At 44.3% G+C, this 24,443-nt stretch overlaps 1 protein-coding gene across 3 annotated transcripts in view; it reads left to right on the top strand.

Moving 5' to 3' along the window:
• OXCT1 (3-oxoacid CoA-transferase 1) overlaps positions 1-24,443 on the top strand; it is a 142,061-nt gene that overhangs the window by 84,087 nt on the left and 33,531 nt on the right. For 2 of the 3 annotated variants that reach the window (XM_064140588.1, XM_064140589.1), the window contains exons 14-15: positions 16,773-16,862; positions 22,381-22,461. In XM_064140588.1, the coding sequence (XP_063996658.1) occupies positions 16,773-16,862; positions 22,381-22,461 (171 nt within the window). Of the gene's footprint in view, positions 1-6,335; positions 7,339-16,772; positions 16,863-22,380; positions 22,462-24,443 lie in introns of those variants that run through there. The other variant, XM_064140590.1, reaches the window with a different exon arrangement.

A 24,443-nucleotide genomic window follows, 5' to 3' on the forward strand; every position in this document is an offset into this window, starting at 1 on the left:
CCGGGAGAATGTGGTTGGTGAGCAGCCAGGAAGAAAGGGACCTGCAGGTACTGGTAGATGGTAGGGTAAAGATGAGCCAGCAGTGTGCCCAAGTGGCCAAGAGAGCCAATGGAATCCTGGCCAGGATCAGGAACAGTGTGGCCAGCAGGACAGGGGAGGTTATTCTGCCCCTGTACTCAGCACTGGTCAGGCCCCACCTTGAGTGCTGTGTCCAGTTCTGGGCCCCTCAATTCAAGAGAGATGTTGAGGTGCTGGAAGGTGTCCAGAGAAGGGCAACAAGACTGGTGAAGGGCCTGGAACACAAACCCTATGAGGAGGGGCTGAGGGAGCTGGGAGTGTGCAGCCTGGAGGAGAGGAGGCTCAGAGGTGACCTCATTGCTGTCTACAACTACCTGAAGGGAAGCTGTAGCCAGGTGGGGGTTGGTCTCTTCTGCCAGGCAACCAGCAACAGAACAAGGGGACACAGTCTCAAGTTGTGCCGGGGGAGGTCTAGGCCAGATGTTAGGAGGAAGCTGCTGCCAGAGAGAGTGATTGGCATTGGAATGGGCTGCCCAGGGAGGTGGTGGAGTTGCCATCCCTGGAGGTGCTGAAGAAAAGCACTTAGTTGATAGGACAGGGCTGGGTGATAGGTTGGCCTGGATGACCTTGGAGGTCTCTTCCAAGCTGGTTGATTCTATGATTCTAAGGTGGCCAAGATCACTAGAGGAGAAACACCAAGGAGATGGCCATGGAGTAGGGCAGACAGAGCAGACTCAGAGCTCCTGGCTGCCAGGAGCTACTGGATGGAGCCGCATTTCACTTCATGAGTGAAGGGCACAGTATCTGACCTGTGTGTGTCTCAAGCCACAATGAAAAACTGTTGCATCTACTGAACAGCAGCATGAACCTGTACTGCCACACCTGTCCTGGCTTCTGTAGCAGCTTGTATTGTTTCACTTGGACTTTTAAAAGTTGAGGGATTGAGTGCACATCTTCCTGCAGGTGTATGCTGTGTTTGTAGCTCCTTTTTACTGATGACCTTTTGAGACCTTCAGAACAGAAGCATTTCTGTAGGGCAGTTTCTACTGCCCTACACCTTACTATGAAGTGCCCTGCTTTGTTTTCTGCAGCCTTCCTAATGAGAGGTACATGACTCCAGTTGCTTTTGTGACATGTATCAAAGGCTGGGCATAGGTCAAAAGGAAACACGAGAACTTCTGAAATGTTTCTCTTTGGCACTAGATTCTCTGTCACTTTAATACATGTTTCTTAGCCATTAGACAATGCTGATAATAAAACTACTTATACAGCTGACATGCTGTATCAGCAGAAAAAACAGTGAACCACTGGTGGAGAAGTCCTGCATTTTGAAGCTCATGAAACTGAAAAAGCACAATGAATGAAATGTCTGTCCCGGGTGACATGTGTAACTATAATGCATGTCATGAATAAGAGAGTAACAAACTAAACAGAACTACAAGGATGTCATGAGTTATACAGAAAGAAAATGAGCACGGCCAAAGCTCAACTGAAACTTAATCTGCAGGAAAAAAATATTAAAAATATTTATGTAAACATATTTAGCAACAAAAGGAGGACTAAAGAGAATCCCTATTCTTTATTGAATGCAAGAGGAAACCTTGTTTAAAAAGGTCTGAGGTTGTTAACAACTTCTTTGCTTCAGTCTTCAATAGTAAGACCAGTTGCTCTTGGGGATACTGAGATTCCCGAGCTGGAAGACAGGGACAAGGAGCAAAGTGAAGCTCCCATGGCTCAAGGGAAAATTCTCAGCAACCTTCTGCACCATTAGACATGAGTCTGTGAGGCTGGATGGGATTCATTTAAAGGTATTGTGGGAGCTGATGGAATTGCTCACCAAGACACTTCCAATCATTTCCCAGCAGTCTTTGCTAACTGAGGAGATCTTATCTGGATGAAGGTTGGCAAATGTCATGGCCATCCTACAGAAAGGTTTAGAAGGAGGATCTGGGGTACTGCAGGCCAGTCAATGTAATCTTGGTACTGGGGAAGGTTATGAGGCAGATCATCTTGAGTGCCATCACATGTGCAGGACAACCAGGTTAAAGAGAGGCAAGTCCTGCTCAACTAACCTGATCTCCATCTGTGACAAGATGATCCACTTTGTGGATGAGTAAAGGATTGTAGCTGTTGTTAACCTGGACTTTAGTAAAGCATTTGACACTGTCTCCCACGGCACACTTGTCTGCTAACTCTCTTTTCCTGTTACTTCTGTTGCATCAAGCATCAAGCTGTCAGTGTTTCATTTCAGGTTGTGCAACGTTACAAGAAAGTTTCAGAACCATATTTCAATTATCAATTGTAAAATTTATTGAGCACTACAAATTAACTGAATTCCATTTGAAAAGGAAATGTGCAGGTGTTGCGAAGGTGTATTCTGCCACCTACGCCGATTTTGGCAGAGGGGAGAAATTAATTGGTGTGAGATACTATTCTATAAAATATATATTTATTAAACTCAATATTCTGAACTCTCGCCACCCCCAGCCACTGTATATTAATATTAAAATGGATTCTACATGGTCATGGAAACATTCTAGGATAAATACCTACAGTAACTTGTTAATAACTAGCAAACAGTTCAAACTATAAACAGAGAGAGGATTTGTTCCCTGCAGCGTAATGCCACTTGGAGTCTGTATACTATTTGCCCAGTAGAGGGCTGAAAACTCCTTTCTGCGCTATGGCAGAGGTAACAGATATTACAGAGGCATTAAAGCATTTACTCACAACTCTTATTAATTATCAGTCACCCTCAGGGGAGTCTTTGCCCGTGGACTTTGAGGCTGGAATCCTCCGGCTTGAGGGGAAAGGAGATTCTTCCCGGCTTGTGGGGAAATGACAGTCTGACCTTGTGCTGCTGGCTTCTTCTGGATGCGCTGTCCAGGGATTCTTAGGCAGGATCTTCAGGTGCAGGAGTAGGATGCTGTGCAGTCTGAGCATGGTTCTCATGCAGCTAGCAGGCCGATAGCATACAGACGATTCAGAGTCTGCTTCCTGGTAACTCGGCGGCAATGCCGCTATCAGCGGCAATGCTGATAGGCAATGGGCATGCAAGGTGTGCATGGCTGCTCTGGAGTCTGCACTCTGTAGGTAAAGGCAGGCAATACAGGATCTGGTTCTGATAACACAGTGGCGTGCAAGTGTGCACAGCTGGCTGGGAGACTATGGGCTCCACATATATATAGGCAGGCTTAAATGAGCTCTGCAACTAAGTACGCATCGGATGTATGGCATCCGAGCTATGCAGGGGAGTCCAAGCTAGCAAGGCAGCGTGAGCAGGGGTGTCTGAGCACATTGTTTACCTATGTACATCTCTTTTTTAAATGGGGGCCGAGATTAATGGCCCCTTGGCCACTAGAATGACCAATCAGGTTGGCAGTCAGCCAAACCTTACCATAATAGGCAAAAGCCACAGGCCTGGACTTTCCCCAAATATGGGGATCACATGGGCCTACACCATGCAGGCAAGAGCTCTGTGTGTGTGGGCTTACACAACATGTTTACAAACAGGGGTCCTGGCAGGCCAGACTTTGTGGCAGCAGGCCTGTTGTTCCCCTTTTATCCATTTAATGTGTTTACCTCTGGTTTGGGCAGAAAAACATGTCCAGGCAAGGCAAGGCATAAATAAGCCTATTTTTGGGCCTCCAGGCCCTCCACAGCAGCAGGCTCATGGCTTTCAATAACTGTCTTTCTCTTAGTGGTAATGTGAAGTTTTTTGATGTCTGGAACATGACTGAGTAGGCCTTACACAACAGTAGTTGAAAAAAGGAGAAAACCTGCTGTTAAGTAGATTTTTCTTGAAAATCCACATTTCAGTGGAGTATTATGAAGATATACTAGTTTCTTGTAGATGTGTCTTGGAACAAAGCTCACAGTAGTATATCATCTTACTGCTTCTCGCCCAACAAATATGTGCCTGGAAGCCCAGCAGTGCCCTGTTGTGGAGGGCCTGTAGGCCCAAAAAGAGGCTTATTTATGCCTATGCCTTGCCTGGAAATGTCTTTCTGCCAGGACCCCTGGTTGTAAACAGGTTGTGTAAGCCACACACACCCAGCTCGTGTCTCCCTGGGGCAAATCCATTATGACCCCCATATTTGGGAAAGTCCAGGCAAGAGCTTCTGCCTACTATGGTAAGGTTTGGCTAACTGCCAACCTGATTGGACATTCTAGTGGCCAAAGAGGCCATTAATTTCAGCCCGCAGTCAATAAATAGGGGTGCACAGGAAAACAACATGCTCTGACCCTACCCGCAGCTCAGCTCAGCTCTGACTCACCTGCATGGATCAGACACAGCTCTGACCCTCACCTGCAGTGCTCAGCCACTCAAACCCCCACACTCGGATGCCATTGCATAGCTCCAATGTTCAGAGGCTCAGACCCTCACGCTTTGATTTATTCACAGCTTACCTGCCTGTGTACCTTAGATGCAGAGCTCGTTTAAGCCTGCACATATAATATATATATATAAGGAGCCCATAGCCTCCTAAGCCAGCTGTGCACATCTGCAAGCTATCAGGACCAGATCCTGCATTGCTTTACCTACAGAGCTCAGACTCTTAGCAGCTGCACACACGGCGTGATGTGGTGAAGAACCGTACCAGAGGCAGCACGGATATTCTTCTCCTGCTCCTGAAATCCTGCCAGCTGATAATCCCTGGACACAGCATCCAGAAGAAGCCAGCAGCACCAAGGCAGAGATCATCCCTCACCAGGAGAACAAAGGTCAGAAAACAGTATTTCCCCAGAGACTGGGAAGATTTATCCTCTCCCCTCAAGCCGGGAAGATTCCAGCGTCCAAGTCCACTGGCAGAGATCCTCTGAAGTCTGGACATTAGGCACAGGCTGTGACTCAGCCCCGGAGGGTGATTAATAATTGATAAGAGTTGTGAGTAAAAGCTTTAATACCTCTGTAATATAAGTTGCCTCTGCTGTAGAGCAGAAAGAGTTTCAGCCCACTCTGCTGGGCAAATAGCATAAAGATCCCAAACAGCATTAAGCCACAGGGGAAACTCCTCTCTCTGTTTGTAGTTTGAATGTTTGCTAGTCAGAACAAATCCCTGTACATATTTTATCCTAAATTGTTTTCATAACCATATCCCTCCCAGCAAACTGCTGGCTAAGCTGTCAGCCCATGGCTTGGATGGCAACACTCTGTGCTGGGTTAGGAACTGTCTGGACAGCCGAGCCCAGAGAGTGGTGGTGAATAGTGCCACATCCAGCTGGCAGCTGTCACTAGTGGTGTCCCTCAGGGATCAGTGCTGGGCCTCATCCTCTTAAACATCTTCATAGAGGGCATGGAGTCAGTCATCAGCAACTTTGCAGATGACACCAAGCTGGGGGCAGATGTGACTGGATTGGAGGGCAGAAGGGCTCTGCAGCGGGACCTTGACCGCCTGGACAGATGGGCAGAGTCCAATGGGATGGGGTTCAATAGCTCCAAGTGCAGGGTGCTGCACTTTGGCCACAACAGCCCCATGCAGAGATACAGTCTGGGGTCAGAGTGGCTGGAGAGCAGCCAGACAGAGAGGGATCTGGGGGTGCTGATTGATACCTGCCTGAACATGAGCCAGCAGTGTGCCCAGGTGGCCAAGAGAGCCAGTGGCATCCTGGCCTGCATCAGTAATGGTGTGGTCAGCAGGAGCAGGGAGGTCATTCTGCCCCTGTACTCTGCACTGGTTAGACCACACCTTGAGTACTGCATTCAGTTCTGGGCCCCCCAGTTTAGGAGGGACATTGAGATGCTTGAGTGTGTCCAGAGAAGGGCGACGAGGCTGGGGAGAGGCCTTGAGCACAGCCCTACGAGGAGAGGCTGAGGGAGCTGGGATTGGTTAGCCTGGAGAAGAGGAGGCTCAGGGGTGACCTTATTGCTGTCTACAACTACCTGAGGGGTGGTTGTGGCCAGGGGGAGGTTGCTTTCTTCTCTCAGGTGGCCAGCACCAGAACAAGAGGACACAGCCTCAAGCTACGCCAGGGGAAATTTAGGCTGGAGGTGAGGAGAAAGTTCTTCCCTGAGAGAGTCATTGGACACTGGAATGGGCTGCCCGGGGAGGTGGTGGAGTCACCGTCCCTGGAGCTGTTCAAGGCAGGATTGGACGTGGCACTTGGTGCCATGGTCTAGCCTTGAGCTCTGTGGTAAAGGGTTGGACTTGATGATCTGTGAGGTCTCTTCCAACCTTGGTGATACTGTGTACTGAACTGACTATTAATATACAGTGGTTGGGGGTGGTGAGAGTTCAGAATATTGAATTTAATAAATCTGTATTTTTATATAAAATTTATATTGCCCCAGTTAATTTCTCCCCTCTGCCAAATAGGCGTAGGCACTGAGAATCCCCCTCCGAAACAAGCCCTTGCAGCACGTAATTGCCACCATTGGAAGAGTCCTGGACCCTCAAAGGAGAAAGGAAGTGTATCATGCTAGCTTTACTTCTTCCACCTTTTGGAGGGGTGTTTCTATCCACCATTATTTGTGTTTGTTTCTCTGCAGACTGCGTGGAATGAGTGGGAGCTCACTGTTGGTGTTTTATTCATAATCTTTTAAAATTTTAGTGTGGGAAGTGGCAGATCTGCATTAGGCAGCTGCATGATGAGAGCTGCTGAAGGAATTCTGCCTGTGTCAAAAATACAAGCCTAAGTCAAAAGACTCCTGCTCTGTGGGTTAGTGGTAACAGTTGTGACTACGCTATGGAACCATCACTTTCGAGCAAGAGTAGTATTTTGTTGGCAGTAATCTCTAATTATGACATGCTATGCTGAGTGTTTTGAACACAGTATGCGAAGGTAAATTGAAGGCTTAACTGTCCTATTACAGTGAAATAACATTCATCACCTCAAAGCAAATCCATTTCAATGAAGCATGTCAGACTGTTTTGAGTTGCTCCCAAGATGTGGTTTCTCAGTGCATTCATTTGAATTTCAGTCAGTCATTCAGATCTATTGCCAATGGTTATTTCAAGGGATAATAAAGGAATAAAAAAATGACCCAACTTTCTTTGCACATATTTTATGTTGAATCCATTTTCATGTAAGGGAAAACAAAAATATTAATAATGTTAATTCATATATTTGTGTGTGCTACCTTTTAGGGAAGTGTTAATAACAAATGTTGACAAGAAGGTTTAGTTGCTCAAGAGCTTTTGTGTTCTGCTCTTCAAAAAATACATTTAATTTTTAATTTTGCTTTTCATTATGTGTGTATGTTTTAGGGGGTACTTGAACAATTGTCTTGGAAATTATGTCATTTTCTGTACTCATAAGACATACAGCTAAATTGTCATTTTGGACATCCTTCAAAAAATATCTTCACCCTGTTGCACATGTAAAGTGTGCTTAGCTTTGTTGCATTCAACCAGAATTAACTCCTTGTTGTGCTGCTATATTATCAATTCTATTGATTCAAAAATGCAATTAATGATTTCACAGTATTTCTTAGTAGACTTGTAGAATCATAGAATCACAGAATCAACCAGGTTGGAACAGTCCTCCAAGATCATCCAGTCCAACCTAGCACCCAGCCCTAGCCAGTCAACCAGACCATGGCACCAAGTGCCTCATCCAGGCTTTGCTTGAACACCTCAGGGACAGTGACTCCACCACCTCCCTGGGCAGCCCATTCCAATGCCACTCACTCTCTCTGGCAACAGTTTCCTCCTAACATCCATCCTAGACCTACCTCGGCACAACTTGAGACTGTGTCCCCTTGTTCTGTTGCTGGTTCCCTGGGAGAAGAGACCAACCCCACCTGGCTACAGCCTCCTTTCAGGTAGTTGTAGACAGCAAGGAGGTCACCCCTGAGCCTCCTCTTCTGCAGGCTGCACACCCCCAACTCCCTCAGCCTCTCCTCACAGGACTGTGTTCCAGGCCCCTCACCAGCTTTGTTGCCCTTCTCTGGACATGCTCCAATACCTCAACATCTCTCTTGAATTGAGGAGCCCAGAACTGGACACAGCACTCAAGGTGTGGCCTCACCAGTGCTGTGTGCAAGGGAAAAATGACCTCCCTTGTCCTGCTGGCCACACTGTTCCTGATCCAGGCCAGGATGCCATTGGCTCTCCTGGCCACCTGGGCACACTGCTACCTCATCTTCAGCTACTACCTACCAGTACCCCCAGGTCTCTTTCTTCCTGGTTGCTCTCCAGCCACTCTGTCCCCAGCCTGTAGACCTGCTTGGGGTTGTTGTGGCCAAAGTGCAGAACCCTGCACTTGGCCTTGTTCAATCTCATCCCGTTGGCCTCTGCCCACCCATCCAGCCTGGCCAGGTCCCTCTGCAGGGCTCTCCTACCTTCCAACAGCTCCACACCTGCTCCTAGCTTGTTGTCATCTGCAAACTTAGTAATGCTGGACTCAATCCCCTCATCCAGATCATCAATAAAGATACTGAACAGGACTGGGCCCAGCACTGATCCCTGGGGGATAACACTAGTGACAGCTGCCAACTGGATGTGGCACCATTCACCGCCACTCTCTGGGTCCAGCTCTCCAGCCAGTTCTTGACCCAGCACAGAGTGAATCTGTCCAAGCCAGGAGCTGCCAGCTTTGTTAGGCAGAATGAAATCTAACCTAGCCGTCATCATCATAGAACTATGGAATCATAGGATGATTTGGGTTGGAAGGAACCTTAATGAACATCTAGTTGCAACTCCTTTGCCACAGATAGGAACAGCTTCCATTAGATCAGGTTGCTAAAAGCTCCATCTAACCTGGTTTTGAACAGTTCCAGGGAGTGGGACATCCACAGCTTTTTCTGGACAACCTGTTCCCACTGTCTTACCATCCTCATAGTAAAGAATTTCTTCCTTGCATCTGATCTTAATCTACCCTCTTTCATTTTAAAGCCAGTACCCCTTGCTCTTTCACTACATGCCCTTGTAAAAAGTCCATTTGATGGTGTGATTACAATATATCTGTAACTGTGCTATATAAGAACATTAAATCAGTGGATAATAGGACAAGGAAGTATGTTTCAGCATAACAGTCAGCCTTACTCATCTTTGATACTGTCTTTATCAAGTCTTCTTCAATGAAGAAAGGAAGAATGATACCTGTAAGTGCTGTGGCTTTCATTTTAGAGTCAACTATAAGTTTATATTTCTTTTAAACACTGGACAGGACTGCTAGCAGTTGGCAGAGATTGCCACCTACACTTTTGTGTACTTAGAGTAGTTTTATGCAGATGCATTTTGTAAACGTTGCCTTCTGACGGGTGTGTTTTTTGTACAAAGTTAAGGTCTGTGCTAATATGCACTCTCCCAAGCAAACACAAAAAACCCCTAAACCAAGCACATGTAATTCCACAACAAATGATGAGATTTCAGAATTGCAGAGCTTTAGAGTTTGGAAGGGATCTGCAGAGGTTATTGAGTCCAACCTTCCTGCCAAGGCAGAATCGCCCAGGGTAGTTTACACAGGAATGCATCCAGGAGAGTTTTGAAAGTCTCCAGAGGAGACTCCACAACTTCTTTGGGCAGCCTGTCTCAGTGCTTTCTCACCCTCACTGTAAAGAAGTTTCTCCTCATGTTGAGGTGAAACCTTCTATGCTCCACCTTTGTTCCGGGTATTTACTTTAAATAAGTACGTGTGGCTCTGATGATCTCATTACTTGTGCTGTGAGTGTAATTTGAGGCTGGCACATCTGTAAAGACAGACAGTACCTATACAGGGTGAGAGAACTGTGACCAATATATGTTAACAGTGCATACACACTGCTGTAGAGGTGGGAACAGCAAAATGTTTTAAAGGGGTCCTAAGTTCATCCTTTTGACTGCAACATTATCAGTCTTGATAATAGCAGTGGAAGGTATCTTTTATCAACTACATTACCTTAACTTGTACTTTTCCATGTGGAGTTCACACTATTTCTACTGCTCTGAAGTTTAGTATCTCTCCCTAGCACATTAATAATTATTTCCTTCCACAAAGAAGCTGCAAATGGATTCTGTACCTGCCACTTTGTTTGCATCTGTTGCCATAAGAGATGATAGTGACATTCTTCATATCTTTACTCTCCTCACCCTAGGTGGCTTGTTCAAGGTCTTCTAGGTGGGGTGCCTAAAAATTCAGGTTGAATGGGAAGTCTATATGAAGACTATAGTTTAAACTGGAAGCATTCTTCTGATAGAGTTTTTAAGTAGCAGTCTTACTAACTTCTGGCATAGTGTGAGGCATATATGTTATTTAATGGAAGGATTTAGGCTAAATAGTCTGTATTTGCTGGGGGAAGTATAGGCTGGATGTTAGGAAGAAGTTCTTCACAGAGAGAGTGATTGACATTGGAATGGGCTGCTCAGGGAGATGGTGGAGGCACCATCCCTGGAGGTGTTCAAGAAGAGACTGGCTGAGGCACTCAGTGCCATGGTCTGGTTGCCTGGCTAGGGCTGGGTGATAGGTTGGACTGGATGATCTTGGAGGTCTCTTCCAACCTGGTTGATTCTATGATAGTGTCAGAAATTCCAAAAGGCTTCACTTCTAAGCCAGTAATTGGTCTTTAAACTCACTTCTATTTAATACAGTTTTAGGTCATTTAGCAACATGGGCCAGAATCCATAAAAAGGAAGTAGCCCAATTCCTTTTGAAGTGAGTGTACATTTTCAGCTTGGCTGTCTTTTGATACTCAGTTTTAAATGGAATTATTCAGGATTTTGTTTCCATCTGCATTCTAATCCTCCGAACTCCGCATTTACCACTGGTGACTTTTCACAGTTTCTCACACGTCATTAGCACATGCTTTGTTGTACTGTTGATGTGATGTGTGTTTGTTTCAAAAGGTTTGTACTTGTAACATAAAGAGTTCTGTTCAGATGTATTTTATCCCAAAATGTAGGGAGCACCTGTAAGATTCAGTGGCAAAGTCCTTCACCCTGGGATTAGAGAGGAAAGATGTAACGCACCAGCATTGATTCAGGACCTTAGCAGTATTTGAAGGCTGCTAAGATTTCCTCTTTTCTCAGCCACTTCCCCTAATCTTTTAGGATTTCCTTAGAAATACTTCCCCAGTTGCTGTAGCATCATTCTGGCCTATGACACCATTGTGGAAAAGCTTCACATTTTCTTGAAAAGTATCTTTACTGCCTTGCCCACCTTGTTGCTTATGGATTTAAAAGCAAGAAACAATAACAAAGTTTGTCAGTCTGTGGCTGCTGCTTGCCATGTTAAATGTCTTTGCTGGTGTTAACCGTCTTTCTGGTGGTTAACTGCCTGCGGTAGAATGGTGCCACATCCAGTTGGCAGCTGTCACTAGTGTTATCCCCCAGGGATCAGTGCTGGGCCCAGTCCTGTTCAGTATCTTTATTGATGATCTGGATGAGGGGATTGAGTCCAGCATTACTAAGTTTGCAGATGACAACAAGCTAGGAGCAGGTGTGGAGCTGTTGGAAGGTAGGAGAGCCCTGCAGAGGGACCTGGCCAGGCTGGATGGGTGGGCAGAGGCCAATGGGATGAGACTGAACAAGACCAAGTGCAGGGTTCTACACTTTGGCCACAAGAACCCCAAGCAGCACTCCAGGCTGGGGACAAAGTGTCTGGAGAGCAACCAGGAAGAAAGAGACCTGGGGGTACTGGTAGGTAGTAGTTGAAGATGAGGCAGCAGTGTGCCCAGGTGGCCAAGAGAGCCAATGACGTCCTGGCCTGGATCAGGAACAGTGTGGCCAGCAGGACAAGGGAGGTCATTTTTCCCTTGCACACAGCACTGGTGAGGCCACACCTTGAGTGCTGTGTCCAGTTCTGGGCTCCTCAATTCAAGAGAGATGTTGAGGTATTGGAGCATGTCCAGAGAAGGGCAACAAAGCTGGTGAGGGGCCTGGAACACAACCCTGTGAGGAGAGGCTGAGGGAGCTGGGAGTGTGCAGCCTGCAGAAGAGGAGGCTCAGGGGTGACCTCCTTGCTGTCTACAACTACCTGAAAGGAGGCTGTAGCCGGGTGGGGGTTGGTCTCTTCTCCCAGAGAACCAGTAACAGAACAAGGGGACACAGTCTCAAGTTGTGCAGGGGGAGGTCTAGTCTGGATGTTAGGAGGAAGTTCCTGCCAGAGAGAGTGATTGGCATTGGAATGGGCTGCCCAGGGAGGTGGTGGAGTTGCTTTCTCTGGAGATGTTCAAGAAAAGCCTGGATGAGGCACTTGGTGCCATGGTCTGGTTGACTGGCTAGGGCTGGGTGCTAGGTTGGGCTGGATGATCTTGGAGGTCTCTTCCAATCTGGTTGATTCTATGATTCTAAGAGAGACAGAGACCTGCTCGAGAGAGTCCAGCAGACAACCACGAGGATGACTTGGAGGACTTGAGTGTCTCCTGTATGAAGAGAATTTGAGAGCCCTGGGCTTGTTTAGTCTGGAGAAGAGTCTGTACAAATATCTGTGCAGTGGGTGTCAAGTGCCTGGGGCCAAGCTCCTTTTGGTGGTTAGCAGCAATAAGCCGAGGAGCAACAGCTATGAATTGGAACAGAGAAGACTTCAGCTCAACATGAGGAGAAACTTCTTTGCGGTGAGGGTGACAGAGCCCTGTAACAGACTATTCAGAGGGGTTGTGAAGTCTCCTTCTCTGAAGACTTTCCAAACACACCTGAATGTGTTCCTGTGTGAGCTACCCTGGATGACCGTGCCTTGGCAGGGAGGTTGGACTCAATGACCTCTAGAGGTCCCTTCCAACCTCTAAAGTTCTGTGATTCTGTGATTATACCAAAATTCCTTATCAAGACACCAAGAGTGAACAGTCCTACTGTTTGCAGTTTGCTCTGGAAACATAAAAAAAGAAAGACTGTAGTGAAATGTAAGTTTCCCGTTTCAGCTACTATTCACTGCAAAGCCACCTCTGTTTTTTCAGATTCCACTGTAGAGGTGTCTATTGCAAGTGGTCTTCAGGAGGAGAAAATGTCTGCCAGCAATACACAATAATGCCAGATTGTGTATTGCTGGCAGACTGCATATTTCATACAAAGTACTAAAATAAAACAGTGATGTAAGGCTGTTATGCTTTGGATATTCCTCAAAGAAAAGGATGTAACTACTTGGCTAGTTGGAGTTAATGCTTAGTTTATTTTCTTTACATGGCATCCTGCAGTGATGAATATGCTTGCCTAAAAGAAGAGGAGCAGATGTAGCAACTTAAAGGTCCTTATGCTTTCTCTTCAACTTGACATCATTTTCACGCTTATGCATACACAAAGTCTCTTCTCTTAGTCTTCTGTGACAGCTTCTCCAACAGATTTGCCATTGTCCTTCATTGGCACTTATTTCTTCAGTTGTTTTCTATCTCCTGTAGGTCTGCTCTTAGTAGAACTACAAGGGCTGAGAAATTAACTGAGGGCATTATCAGGACAGATGTGCCAATAGCATAATCCTCAATACAAATGTGCTCTGAATTACTGGGAAGGTAACCCATCATCTTCAACTCCTCTGCATTATCTACTCAGTAAGCCTCTGGCAGGCAGGTGAGAGGTCACTGCTGCCTATGTAATAGCTCTGAGTACTGTGTCCAGTTCTGGGCCCCTCAATTCAAGAAAGATGTTGAGGTACTGGAACATGTCCAGAGAAGGGCAACGAAGCTGGTGAGGGGCCTGGAACACAAATCCTATGAGGAGAGGTTGAGGGAGCTGGGCCTGTTTAGCCTGGAGAAGAGGAGGCTCAGGGGTGATCTTATTACTGTCTACAACTACCTGAAGGGACATTGTAGCCAGGTGGAGGGTGGCCTCTTCTCCCAGGTAACCAGCAATAGAACAAGGGGACACAGTCTCAAGTTGTGCCAGGGTAGGTATAGGCTGGATGTTAGGAAGAAGTTTTTCACAGAGAGAGTGATTTCCCATTGGAATGGGCTGCCCAGGGAGGTGGTGGAGGCACCGTCCCTGGGGGTCTTCAAGAAAAGACTGGATGAGGCACTCAGTGACATGGTCTAGTTGACTGGCTAGGGCTGGGTGATAGGTTGGACTGGCTGATCTTGGAGGTCTCTTCCAACCTGGTTGATTCTATGATTCTATGATTCTCTGTGTTTCCAGGTAGGTTGGAAAATGTTCTGAGTGTTACCAGGAAGTTAAAGTCAGAGACTGTTATCAAATAATTATATGACCTGAGAAGTTCCAAAGGAGTTGTTTGTAGATAGAGGGAGATTTGATTTATTCTTCACTCTCCAAACAGTAAGAAAACAGGAGGTTTTGGGGAGCATATATGTGCATGTAGTCCCTTTATTATGCTCAAGAGAACAGCAGTTTGTGGGCCTGGCACCTTAATGAGGCAAGTCTCTCCCATATGCTTTATATTATGGAGCATAGGTACTGATACTAGTAAGGTCATGAATCACACAGCTAATAAAAGTGTAAGAGTAAAGCTTTATACTAGGAAGTTTTCCAGTCAATTAACCATATACTTTTTAGGTTTTATACGTAAAAGAGTGTGCATCCTATTACTGTACTTAATTTATTTTAATTGCAAATAATAATCACTCAGAATAGAGCAAACATGAAACACTTGAGACAGAAATTAATTTATTTTAATCATATAGCATCATAGAATCAACCAGGTTGGAAGAGACCTCCAAGATCATCCAGTCCAACCTAGCACCCAACCCTATCCAATCAAAAAGTCCATGGCACTAAGTGCCTCATCCAGACTTTGCTTGAAATCTCCAGGGACAGTGACTCCACCACCCCCCTGGGCAGCCCATTCCAATGCCAGTCACACTCTCTGCCAACAACTTCCTCCTGACATCCAGCCTAGACCTCTGCTGGCACAAATTGAGACTGTGTCCCCTTCTTCTGTTACTGGTTTCCTAGGAGAAGAGCCCAACCCCACCTGTCTACATCCTCCCCTCAGGTAGACAGCAATGAGGTCACCCCTGAGTCTCCTCCAGGCTGCACACCGCCAGCTCTCTCAGCCTCTCCTCACAGGGCTGTGTTCCAGCCTCTCACTAGCTTCTTTGTCCTTCTCTGGACACATTCCAGCACCTCAACATCTCTCTTGAATTGAGGGGCCCAGAACTGGACACAGCACTCAATGATTTAGATTGGAAGGGACCTCAGAGATCATCTAGTTCAAACCCGCCCACCACAGGCAGGGACACCTCCCACTAGAACAGGTTGCTCAAGGCTCATCCAACCTGCCCTTGAACACATTCAGGGAGGGAGCAGACACAGCCTCTCTGGGCAGCCTGCTCCAGTGTCTCACCACCTTCATTGTAAAGAGCCCTTTCCTGTCATCTAGTTTGAATCTTTGCTCTTCTAGGGGAATTTTAGACTGTAAAATTGTTTGCTGTGTGTTTCCTGCTAACCTCCTCTATCACATAGATGTTCTGTTATCATTGCTGCCCTCCTCTGTAACTCCAGAGTAACATGTGATGGTGTTTCCTTGTTTGAGTTTTGTGGTCCAGCACTTGTTGTCCAGAAGTGACGACTCTGCTTACACAGATAGAACTTTGTACTTACAGTCGAATTCCATCAGAAGCGTGTCACCTCTTCTGAGATGAGACATAGATCGTAGAATGCATTGGGATGGAAGGGACCTTTAAAGCTCATCTAGTCCAACCAGCATGACGTAAGCAGGGCCACATGTTCAGTTTAAGGTGGTGGAAGCAAGCAAAGGTTGAATGCTGCAGCATTACAGAAAGTAAAAGTATAGATTAACACTGAGCCATAACACGTGTTATGATATTTTGACACCTGTTGCTGAATAGCCAAGGCAGAAAGCTATGCTTGGACCAAGAGAAACGTGTGGGAATACTGATACATGTTAGTTTATTTGCCCGTGTTTTAGTATAACATCCACAGACATCTGGGAAGGAACACAAAATCTGCTTGTGCTGGTAACAGTGATGTGAGCAATTGCTGGCAGTGGGAGAGTTCTGTGATGTACTACATCGCATAAGTGTTTTGGTTTAAGCTGACTGGCCCCACTAGCAGGGATGCGGCACAGGGAGACAGGACCCTGCCTCATCCACAGTGGCAGAGAGCAGTAGGGCAAGCTAGAGCATATTTTCCACACGGTGCTTAACGTTGTACTCACTCCATGACAGGAAAGGGGTTGCTGGGTTTTAGGGGAATTGCAGTGTATTCTATGGTTTGTCAAGTTCCCTGGTCCAGGTTTTTTTATGTTTCTTCCCCAGTTTCTGGCCTGGGTTTTGTCCCATTTTGTTTCTGTTTTCGTTTTACATTCATGATGGTGTTCTGTCTAGTTAGTACCTTTTCTTCCTGTTTTCTTTCATGCATTCTGATATCCCTGCAACAGAATAGTAAATTGTCCTGGTCTCAACTAACAGCTCTGCCTCTCAGGCCCTTTCCCCTCCCCCTCTCCTCAGTCAGTGAGAAGATGGGGGGTAGAGAACTTAGAAAGCTTATGTGAGTGGGCTGTGTTAACGCAGGACAATAAGCAAATATTTGTTTTGAGGAAATAATGACATTCTATCAGCAAGAAAAAAACACTTTTCCAGTGTCAGAACCACTGAAAGTAAACTCACTGTGCTTTAGTGTCAAGGGCTTCTATTAAGCCAGTTGTAGTACTCAGATTTAAGTTACATCTCAGAACACCAACTATTGCAGTGGGTTCTTACTCAACTCATCATTTTCCTCCTGTCATATGGAGCCTAAAATGAGACAGCTATTCTCACTCTGGTGAAGATCTGTTAGTATTTGTACTCAGGATTGATGAAATAGATGGAGTTTCAGTGCAGCAGGAGATGAATATCTTGTGCTGTCATTGCAAACAATAGATTATATCTTTTGTTGGTTTATTGTTTTTGTTTTGTGTATGATTCAGTAATCATCAAAATTTAATTTTAGGGTAAGATGGTGAAAGGCATGGGGGGTGCCATGGACCTGGTATCCAGTGCACAGACCAAAGTGGTTGTCACTATGGAGCACTCAGCCAAGGTAAGGCTCTGACACTTCTTTTCTGTTAAGTGTTTTATGCCATACAAAACCATACAGAAGAAGAAGGAAAAAGACATCTTAAGTTTATTCTTTTACTTTGTGAGAGTTCAGCTGTTTTGCTGTCAGTTATTATGAATGTCTGTTATAAGCTAGCCTAATTTACTTCCTTTCCTCTTTCCAACAAGGAAAAAAAATGAAATACTGATTTGACTTTTAAAAGCTGTACACCATATTCAGTCACTCCATGCAAATTTAATGAGAGTATCAAGTGTCAGACCTGTGGTAGGTGCTACCCCAGAGGTCTTGCTCTCTGACTCAGAATAATTTGAAAAATTAGCTTCCCCGTAGTTAAATACTTGCTGTGATGGAAAGAGAGTTAGGTTTTAGGTTGCCAAATTGATACTGACAGCATAGCAGAACAGATTTTTCTCGTCATGATGGCAGAGCTGCTTGGTTTTGTTCAGATAAGAGCCAACAGCTGAGCCCCATGCAGCTGCTTGGTCACTGCCCTTCGACTTGCCAGTGGAATGGGATGGAGAATCAGTAGGAAAAGGCCAAACCATGCAAGTTGAGATAAGGAGAATTTAATGGAACAAAAGGAGAAGAATCAACAGGAATTACAATAATATTAATGAAACAACACATAAAGCAAGTTATACAAGATGCAGGACTGTGACAGCCTGACTTACCTGCCTGATCCTGCCCCACCACAGCCACCTGCTCAAAACATCCCCTCCTGCCTGGCCACCCTCCCTTTATATAGGAGGCACAACTTCAGTACAGCATAGACTGTGACATTGGCTGATTTGGTTGGCTATCTTGGCTGTGGCCTCTTCCAGCTGCTTGCAGAAAGTTAACCCTATCCTAGCCATACACAGGATACAGCCTTACATCACTATTGGTTAGAGGTTAGCAGTTAGATGTCTCTTGGCATGGGAATTTTGTAGTTATTAACAGTCTCCCACAAAAGATCATAGGAAACATGTTATTTTAAACTTGAAAGTGAGACTGGCCAACATATGAGAACAATGTACAGAAGGACAAAATTCTCTTTTTTGGGGGGAACTATCCTGAGTGTTTAGAAATGAACTTTCTGCTTAATTTCCATGTTTTTCTTATTCCAAATTTGCTGTAAGAATTCAGTAAAAATCAGTTGTGTGTTGTTCGAGATAACAGCCTTATCAGGATGCATAAGGGCAAGCATAACAAATTTGCATGGTGAACAGTAGTAAATACATACATATAAGAATGAAATATATTAGCAGCTTTGTATTTTGTAAATGTGTGAAGAGCAAATTTTCACTTTAGGAACAGTTCTATAAAAACAATGCAACAGTTTCACAACTTATGCTAAACTGTGATCTCAAGGGGCTCATTTTTGCTAACTTGGCTGAGTCTGACACAGTAGTTTTCACATGCATATGTGCAAATAAGTAAACAAAAGTACAAAGCAAACTAATCTACATTAATCACATCTCAGTCACAGCCTTCCAAAACCTGGATGTGTAATTAGCCATTTACTCAGATGCATACTTCAGCTATTAATGTAATCTGAATAAATATATGTTCTAAATTTCTACTTGCTGTGGAATTTGGTTAAGGTTCAGAGTCCACACACAGTGTAGCTATTCATGACAGGTTTTCATTTAGAAGCACTATTACCAAAATCTTTTATTCAGTACAACTTTGGGAAATTATTTAAATGTTAACTTTTGTCATGAGGACACTGCAACCTGAGAAAGATAGAAACTAGGATAGATTCAGTGTAGCACTGTTATATTCCAGGAACAGACTTAGCTATTTTGGTATGCATATACATAATGTGGGCTCTTACATACATGAGGTGCCTGGTGTGCACTTCTAGAGAGCCAGTTAGAGACTTTCATAAATCACTTCTGCTTTCATGAGATGGCACTGTGAATTATGGGTGTAGTTTTTCACTTTATGCTTGTTTTAAAGTGGAGGATATACTTGGCACTCTTTCTTCTTATTTATCCTTTTTTTTTGGGGGTCTTCATGTTGCTTCTTCTTGCTTGCGCAAAAATGATGATGAAATATGGGACTCTAATATGTGGAAATCAAAAGCAGCTGTTACCATTTTCATGTGATCTCTGTTTTTTGGGGTTCTTTTTAGGTTGGTTGGTTGAGTTTTTTTTAATACACATGCAAATACAGCAGATGAGACCAGTTCTGGAAGTGAGAAAGCATTTGTTGATGTGACTAATTCTTTTAGAGCTGATTTTATCTTAACAGCTTTTTTTTATACCAAAGATTTTCTCACAAACTTATTTCACGTATTTCTGTGCTTCAAAGGAGCTATCTTTTGGCCTTCTCAAAGCCCAGTGTGCCACTGAGTGAAAGGAACATCTGCATGTACTGTGACACTCAGCTGTGCCCACAGGCATTTTAGTATAGGGAGGGTTGGTTTTTTTTGTCTTATTCTCCAAATAAATAATAAATCATTAGATGCCAGAGTCCCCTGAAAATCAAATGCAGTCAAGATGAGATGAAATGAAATACAGTGGAAGGCTTGGGATATACACAGTACCTTCAGTGGATATGATCAAGGGCTGCTGTAATAGGTAGCCTCTGCAGTCAGTTTTTGTCTGATTTGTGATCTTCAGGATTTTTAGTGCAATGATAATGGCTTGCTAAATAGTAAAATAAGTTTTCTAAGAGTTTAAAAGTGAATTCTGCTTTAAGTTGCGGAGTCTTTGAAGCACAGGCAAAATATAATTTACAGCTAATTATGAGAGTGAAACTAGTACCTGTCTCAGTACTCATGTACTCAAAGAATTAACTTTTAGAATCTGGTATGCAGTTATTACAAGTAAAACTAAATACATTCTGCCCCAAACTATTTACATTTTTAATGACTCAACTCTTTACATGTCATGAAAAACAAAGGATGCAGAAGAAAGATGATGGAGTTTTGAAGAAGGTTCTTCAGCTTGAGAAACACCACTTACGAAGGAAACATAGAAATACACAAAATAAAGGAAGTGAATGTAGAATGGCTAGTCCCTGCCTTATGAAAGAAAGAGTGGCCAACTGAAATTAGCCACCAGCATGTTTTCAAACAAGGAGTATTTTTTTATAGCTAGCTAATGAAGTTGTGGATAATCAGCAGGTTGATGCAGTAGCTCAAAGAATTAAGGCTGTATGAAAGGAACTGTTTTATGAGATTAAGTCCATCAGTGACAATTAAATACCACACTGCCCAGGAGCAGTCTGAGCTCAGGAAGTTTATACATCACAGCGAGTCAGGACCCAGAAGGGCATATCTGTGGAAGGTTCACTGAATTTTTGCTCCATATACTTAGGCTGCAATGAGACATGTGGCATATCGACCTTAAGTCTAATTTGTTGTGGCATATACTAATGTATTTTTTCTGAATTACTTTTATTTTGTTCACAGCTACAAAAAAAAGTAATAGAATGTGAGATTGTTATTTAATCTCTTAGACTGTCACTGTGCATCTGTGCCTAATCTACTAATCACTGCCTGACAAAAGTCAAATTCCAACCCTGTACTATCATTGATATGTTTTGCAAAACACATCAAAGTACTAGCTGGTAATTGTTCCATACTGTGGAATAACTTGTCTACATCATCCAGAAAAACAGAATAGAAACTAGTGGTTTGGAATGGAAACTCTTGGTTTGGACATTACTGGAACATGGAGTGCTGAATTCAAAACTCCTTTCTTTCATTGTGAATAGCTTTGATTATTAAGTGGTGTGGAAGATTGAGGACATTTTTCGTTCTTCACAACAGAATTTATTACTTGGACTGAAACACATTAAGAGTTTATGTATTTATACAACAGTCTTCTTTTATCTGAACAAATCCTACATAAACTCCTGCAGTGCCATTTGGATTCATGTTCTGATGGATATCGTCTAAGAGTTGTCTTTAATGCTAACATAATAGAATAATCTTCAACTTGAGTGTTTTGAGAAGCTGAACTGTGTCAGTTCTCAGAGGTACAGGACCCACTCAAGTGTCACTTCTGCAAGTCCATGCATTTCTGTCTCAACTAGTTATCAAGAAGAGACATTTTATTTCATGTGGCTGAGTATACCTGATGTGTTATTGAATGTATTACAAATAGCATGGATTAATCACAGGCACAGTTCATGGCAAGGTCCTCCAGATGGACAAGATGCAAGCAGATCAGTTTAAAGTAACACTGTTCGAAGTAATTATTTTCATTAAGTGAGTGAGTTTCATCAGCATGTTTACCTTGATACCAGATATGGATCTTGCCAGTATAATTAGAATTGGAATGAAGAAGTCGTTCTTCACAGGAAAAGATAAATTCAGGAGCACACAGGTTGTTCATTTTGTATCAGTCAGGAATCAAACTGGCTGAGCGTGGTTCCCGAGTTTATATTAATCTTTAAGGCAAACTGATGATTGTAAACTTTAAAAATATTGCATTCAGATGGCTAAATAAGACATCTAAGACATACAACTCTGAGAGTTTTGAAGTGCATGGTTGAAAATTAATAATCATATAAAAAGTAAAAGTGTGTGATAATGGGAGAAATGCTCACTTAATGCTACCTCTGTAGAACGCCTACAAATACTAAAAATGTACTGATCCATCTATTTTATATCCATTGACAGCTCTTGCAACCTACATACATTTAGCAGGATCTAAAGCTATTTGTGAACTCCTATTTTAGAAAATTGAAGGCAAAAAAGAATGAGGAAGGGAAAAAAAAAAACCCAGCAAAAAAATCACCACCCAAACCTTATCTGCCCAGCTTTCTGTTGGAAGCTAAGTGTTCTCTTAGGTAATATTTAGAGTAGCTTGATGCCTCGGAAAGGGAGGTAACCTAAAATAAATCCTATTTTATATACATGCATTTTTTCCCCTTCAAGATTCTTTTCTTCAATATTTGCATAAAAGAAAGATGGTGTAACTTTGTGGCATGGGTAGATGAGCATATTGCACTCATCTCTTAAATCTGCATTTGGGCTTTACATGGAGGGAATGGGAATACAATGTGGGTTAAGAATGTGGATTTACTGTTTCCAGAACATGACTATGCCCTTGATTCTGAAATGGCTGTGTATGACTGACCTTGCTCATACTGTTCTTGATAAAGTGTAAAGCAGAGAAATATCAGGTGTGAAATGTCTTTCCCTAATTTTTGTCCTTTATGTGTCATCAGTGAGGTCACATGTAGATCTTATCATCACATTGCAACAGGAAAGACAAATTAAGAAGCAGAAGTATGAAGAACTTATTAACTCAGGAGCCCTCTCAGTGGTATGCTGAGAATTCTTATTATTCACCTCCCCATGCATGGGATTTCAGTAATAACTGCCCCAAATAACCATAGCTGTAACCTGGTATAGCAGTGAGCTCAAAGAATGCTCTGGGTACAGTGAATGTTTCAATGGAACTGAATGGCTGCAGCTGTGACTTCCATTTACATATTTGAATTTTGGGTAAGTTGTGTTGGTTTTGAAAATTAATGTTTGTTTGTGTATTGCTAAACACAGGGCAACGTCCATAAAATCTTGGAAAAGTGCAGTTTGCCACTTACCGGGAAACAATGCGTAAACCGCATCATTACAGAGAAGGTAAGGTACTGCTCTTGAATCCTTGTCAATACTTCCTTCTCCTTCCCTAAGAACGGGCACTCAGTAAAAGTCATGAAGCTTAGTAAAAATGAAGAATGTATTCTGTGTCTGTCGCCAGTGAAGGGCAAAGATTCCCTTGGAGTTCACTCCCAGAGCTCAGGAGTCTCGTCTTTTTCCTTCTAAGTCTTTCATCATTGTCATTAGCCATGATGGGCCATACAGTTAGACACATTAGAATCATAGAATCAACCAGGTTGGAAGAGATCTCCAACGTCATCCAGTCCAACCTAGCACCCAGCCCTAGCCAGTCAACTAGACCATGGCACTGAGTGCCTCATCCAGTCTTTGCTTCAACACCTCCAGGGACGGTGCCTCCACTACCTCCCTGGGCAGCCCATTCCAATGGGAAATCACTCTCTCTGTGAAGAACTTCCTCCTAACATCCAGCCTACAATTTCCCCAGCACAACGTAAGACTGTGTCCCCTTGTTCTGTTGCTGGTTGCCTGGGAGAAGAGGCCAACCCCCACCTGGCTACAACCTCCCTTCAGGTAGTTGTAGACAGCAATGAGGTCTCCCCTGAGCCTCCTCTTCTCCAGGCTAAACAACCCCAGCTCCCTCAGTCTATCCTCACAGGATTTGTGCTCCAGGCCCCTCACCAGCTTTGTTGCCCTTCTCTGGACACCTTTCAGCACCTCAACATCTCTCTTGAATTGAAGGGCCCAGAACTGAACACAGCACTCAAGGTGTGGCCTGACCAATGCTGAGTACAGGGGAAGAATAACCTCCCTTGTCCTACTGGCCACACTGTTCCTGATGCAGGCCAGGATGCCATTGGCTCTCTTGGCCGCCTGGGCACACTGCTGGCTCAGCTTCACCCTACTATCTATCAGTACCCCCAGGTCCCTTTTTGCCTGGCTGTTTTCCAGCCACTCTGTCCCCAGCCTGTAGTGCTGCTTGGGGTTGTTGTGGCAAAAGTGTAGAACTCTGCACTTGGCCTTGTTCAATCTCATCCCGTTGGCCTCTGCCCACCCATCCAGCCTGGCCAGGTCCCTCTGCAGGGCTCTCCTACCTTCCAACAGATCCACACCTGCTCCTACCATGGTGTCATCTGCAAACTTACTGATGCAGGACTCAATCCCCTCGTCCAGGTCATCAATAAAGATATTGAACCAGACTGGGCCCAGCACTGATCCTTGGGGCACACCACTAGTGCCAGCTGCCAACTGGATGTGGCACCATTCACCACCACTCTCTGAGCTCTGCCTTCCAGCCAGTTCTTGATCCAGCACAGGGTGAATCTGTCCAAACCATGAGCTGCCACTTTCAGAGCAAAAATGCCACGTATGAGAAGTATGAAAAGTGTGCATCTTCCTATTTTCCCCGAAGTATGCCTGAAAATTTACTGTGTGAGATACAAATCTTCCAATTGCTGTCTACAGCTACCTGAAGGGAGGTTGTAGCCAAGTGGGGCTGGGCTCTTCTCCCTCTTCTGCCAGGCAACCAGCAGCAGAACAAGGAGACACAGTCACAAGTTACGCCAGCAGAGGTCTAGGCTGGATGTTAGGAGGAAGTTGTTGGCAGAGAGAGTGATTGGCATTGGAATGGGCTGCCCAGGGAGGTGGTGGAGTCACTGTCCCTGGAGGTGTTCAAGAAAAGACTGGATGAGGCACTTAGTGCCATGGTCTGATTGATTGGCTAGGGCTGAGTGCTAGGTTGGACTGGATGATCTTGGAGGTCTCTTCCAACCTGGTTGATTGTATGATTCTATGATTCAATACAGCTGTAATCACAGCTTGCTTTGTTTTTTTTTCCTCAAGAGTGGCAACTGGGCAGCATATATATGTCAGATGATCAACGGCTTCCTTGGTGTGTACTAAAGAGTCTTTGAGAGAAACACAACCTGTTGCTGGTTTTTAATTCTTTTCTTACTTAATTTCATTTGTGAAGCTGTTTGTTGTCCAGTGCAAGTACATGTGACCAT

The sequence above is a fragment of the Pogoniulus pusillus genome, chromosome Z, assembly GCF_015220805.1.
Source record: "Pogoniulus pusillus isolate bPogPus1 chromosome Z, bPogPus1.pri, whole genome shotgun sequence".
Lineage (NCBI taxonomy): Eukaryota > Metazoa > Chordata > Aves > Piciformes > Lybiidae > Pogoniulus > Pogoniulus pusillus.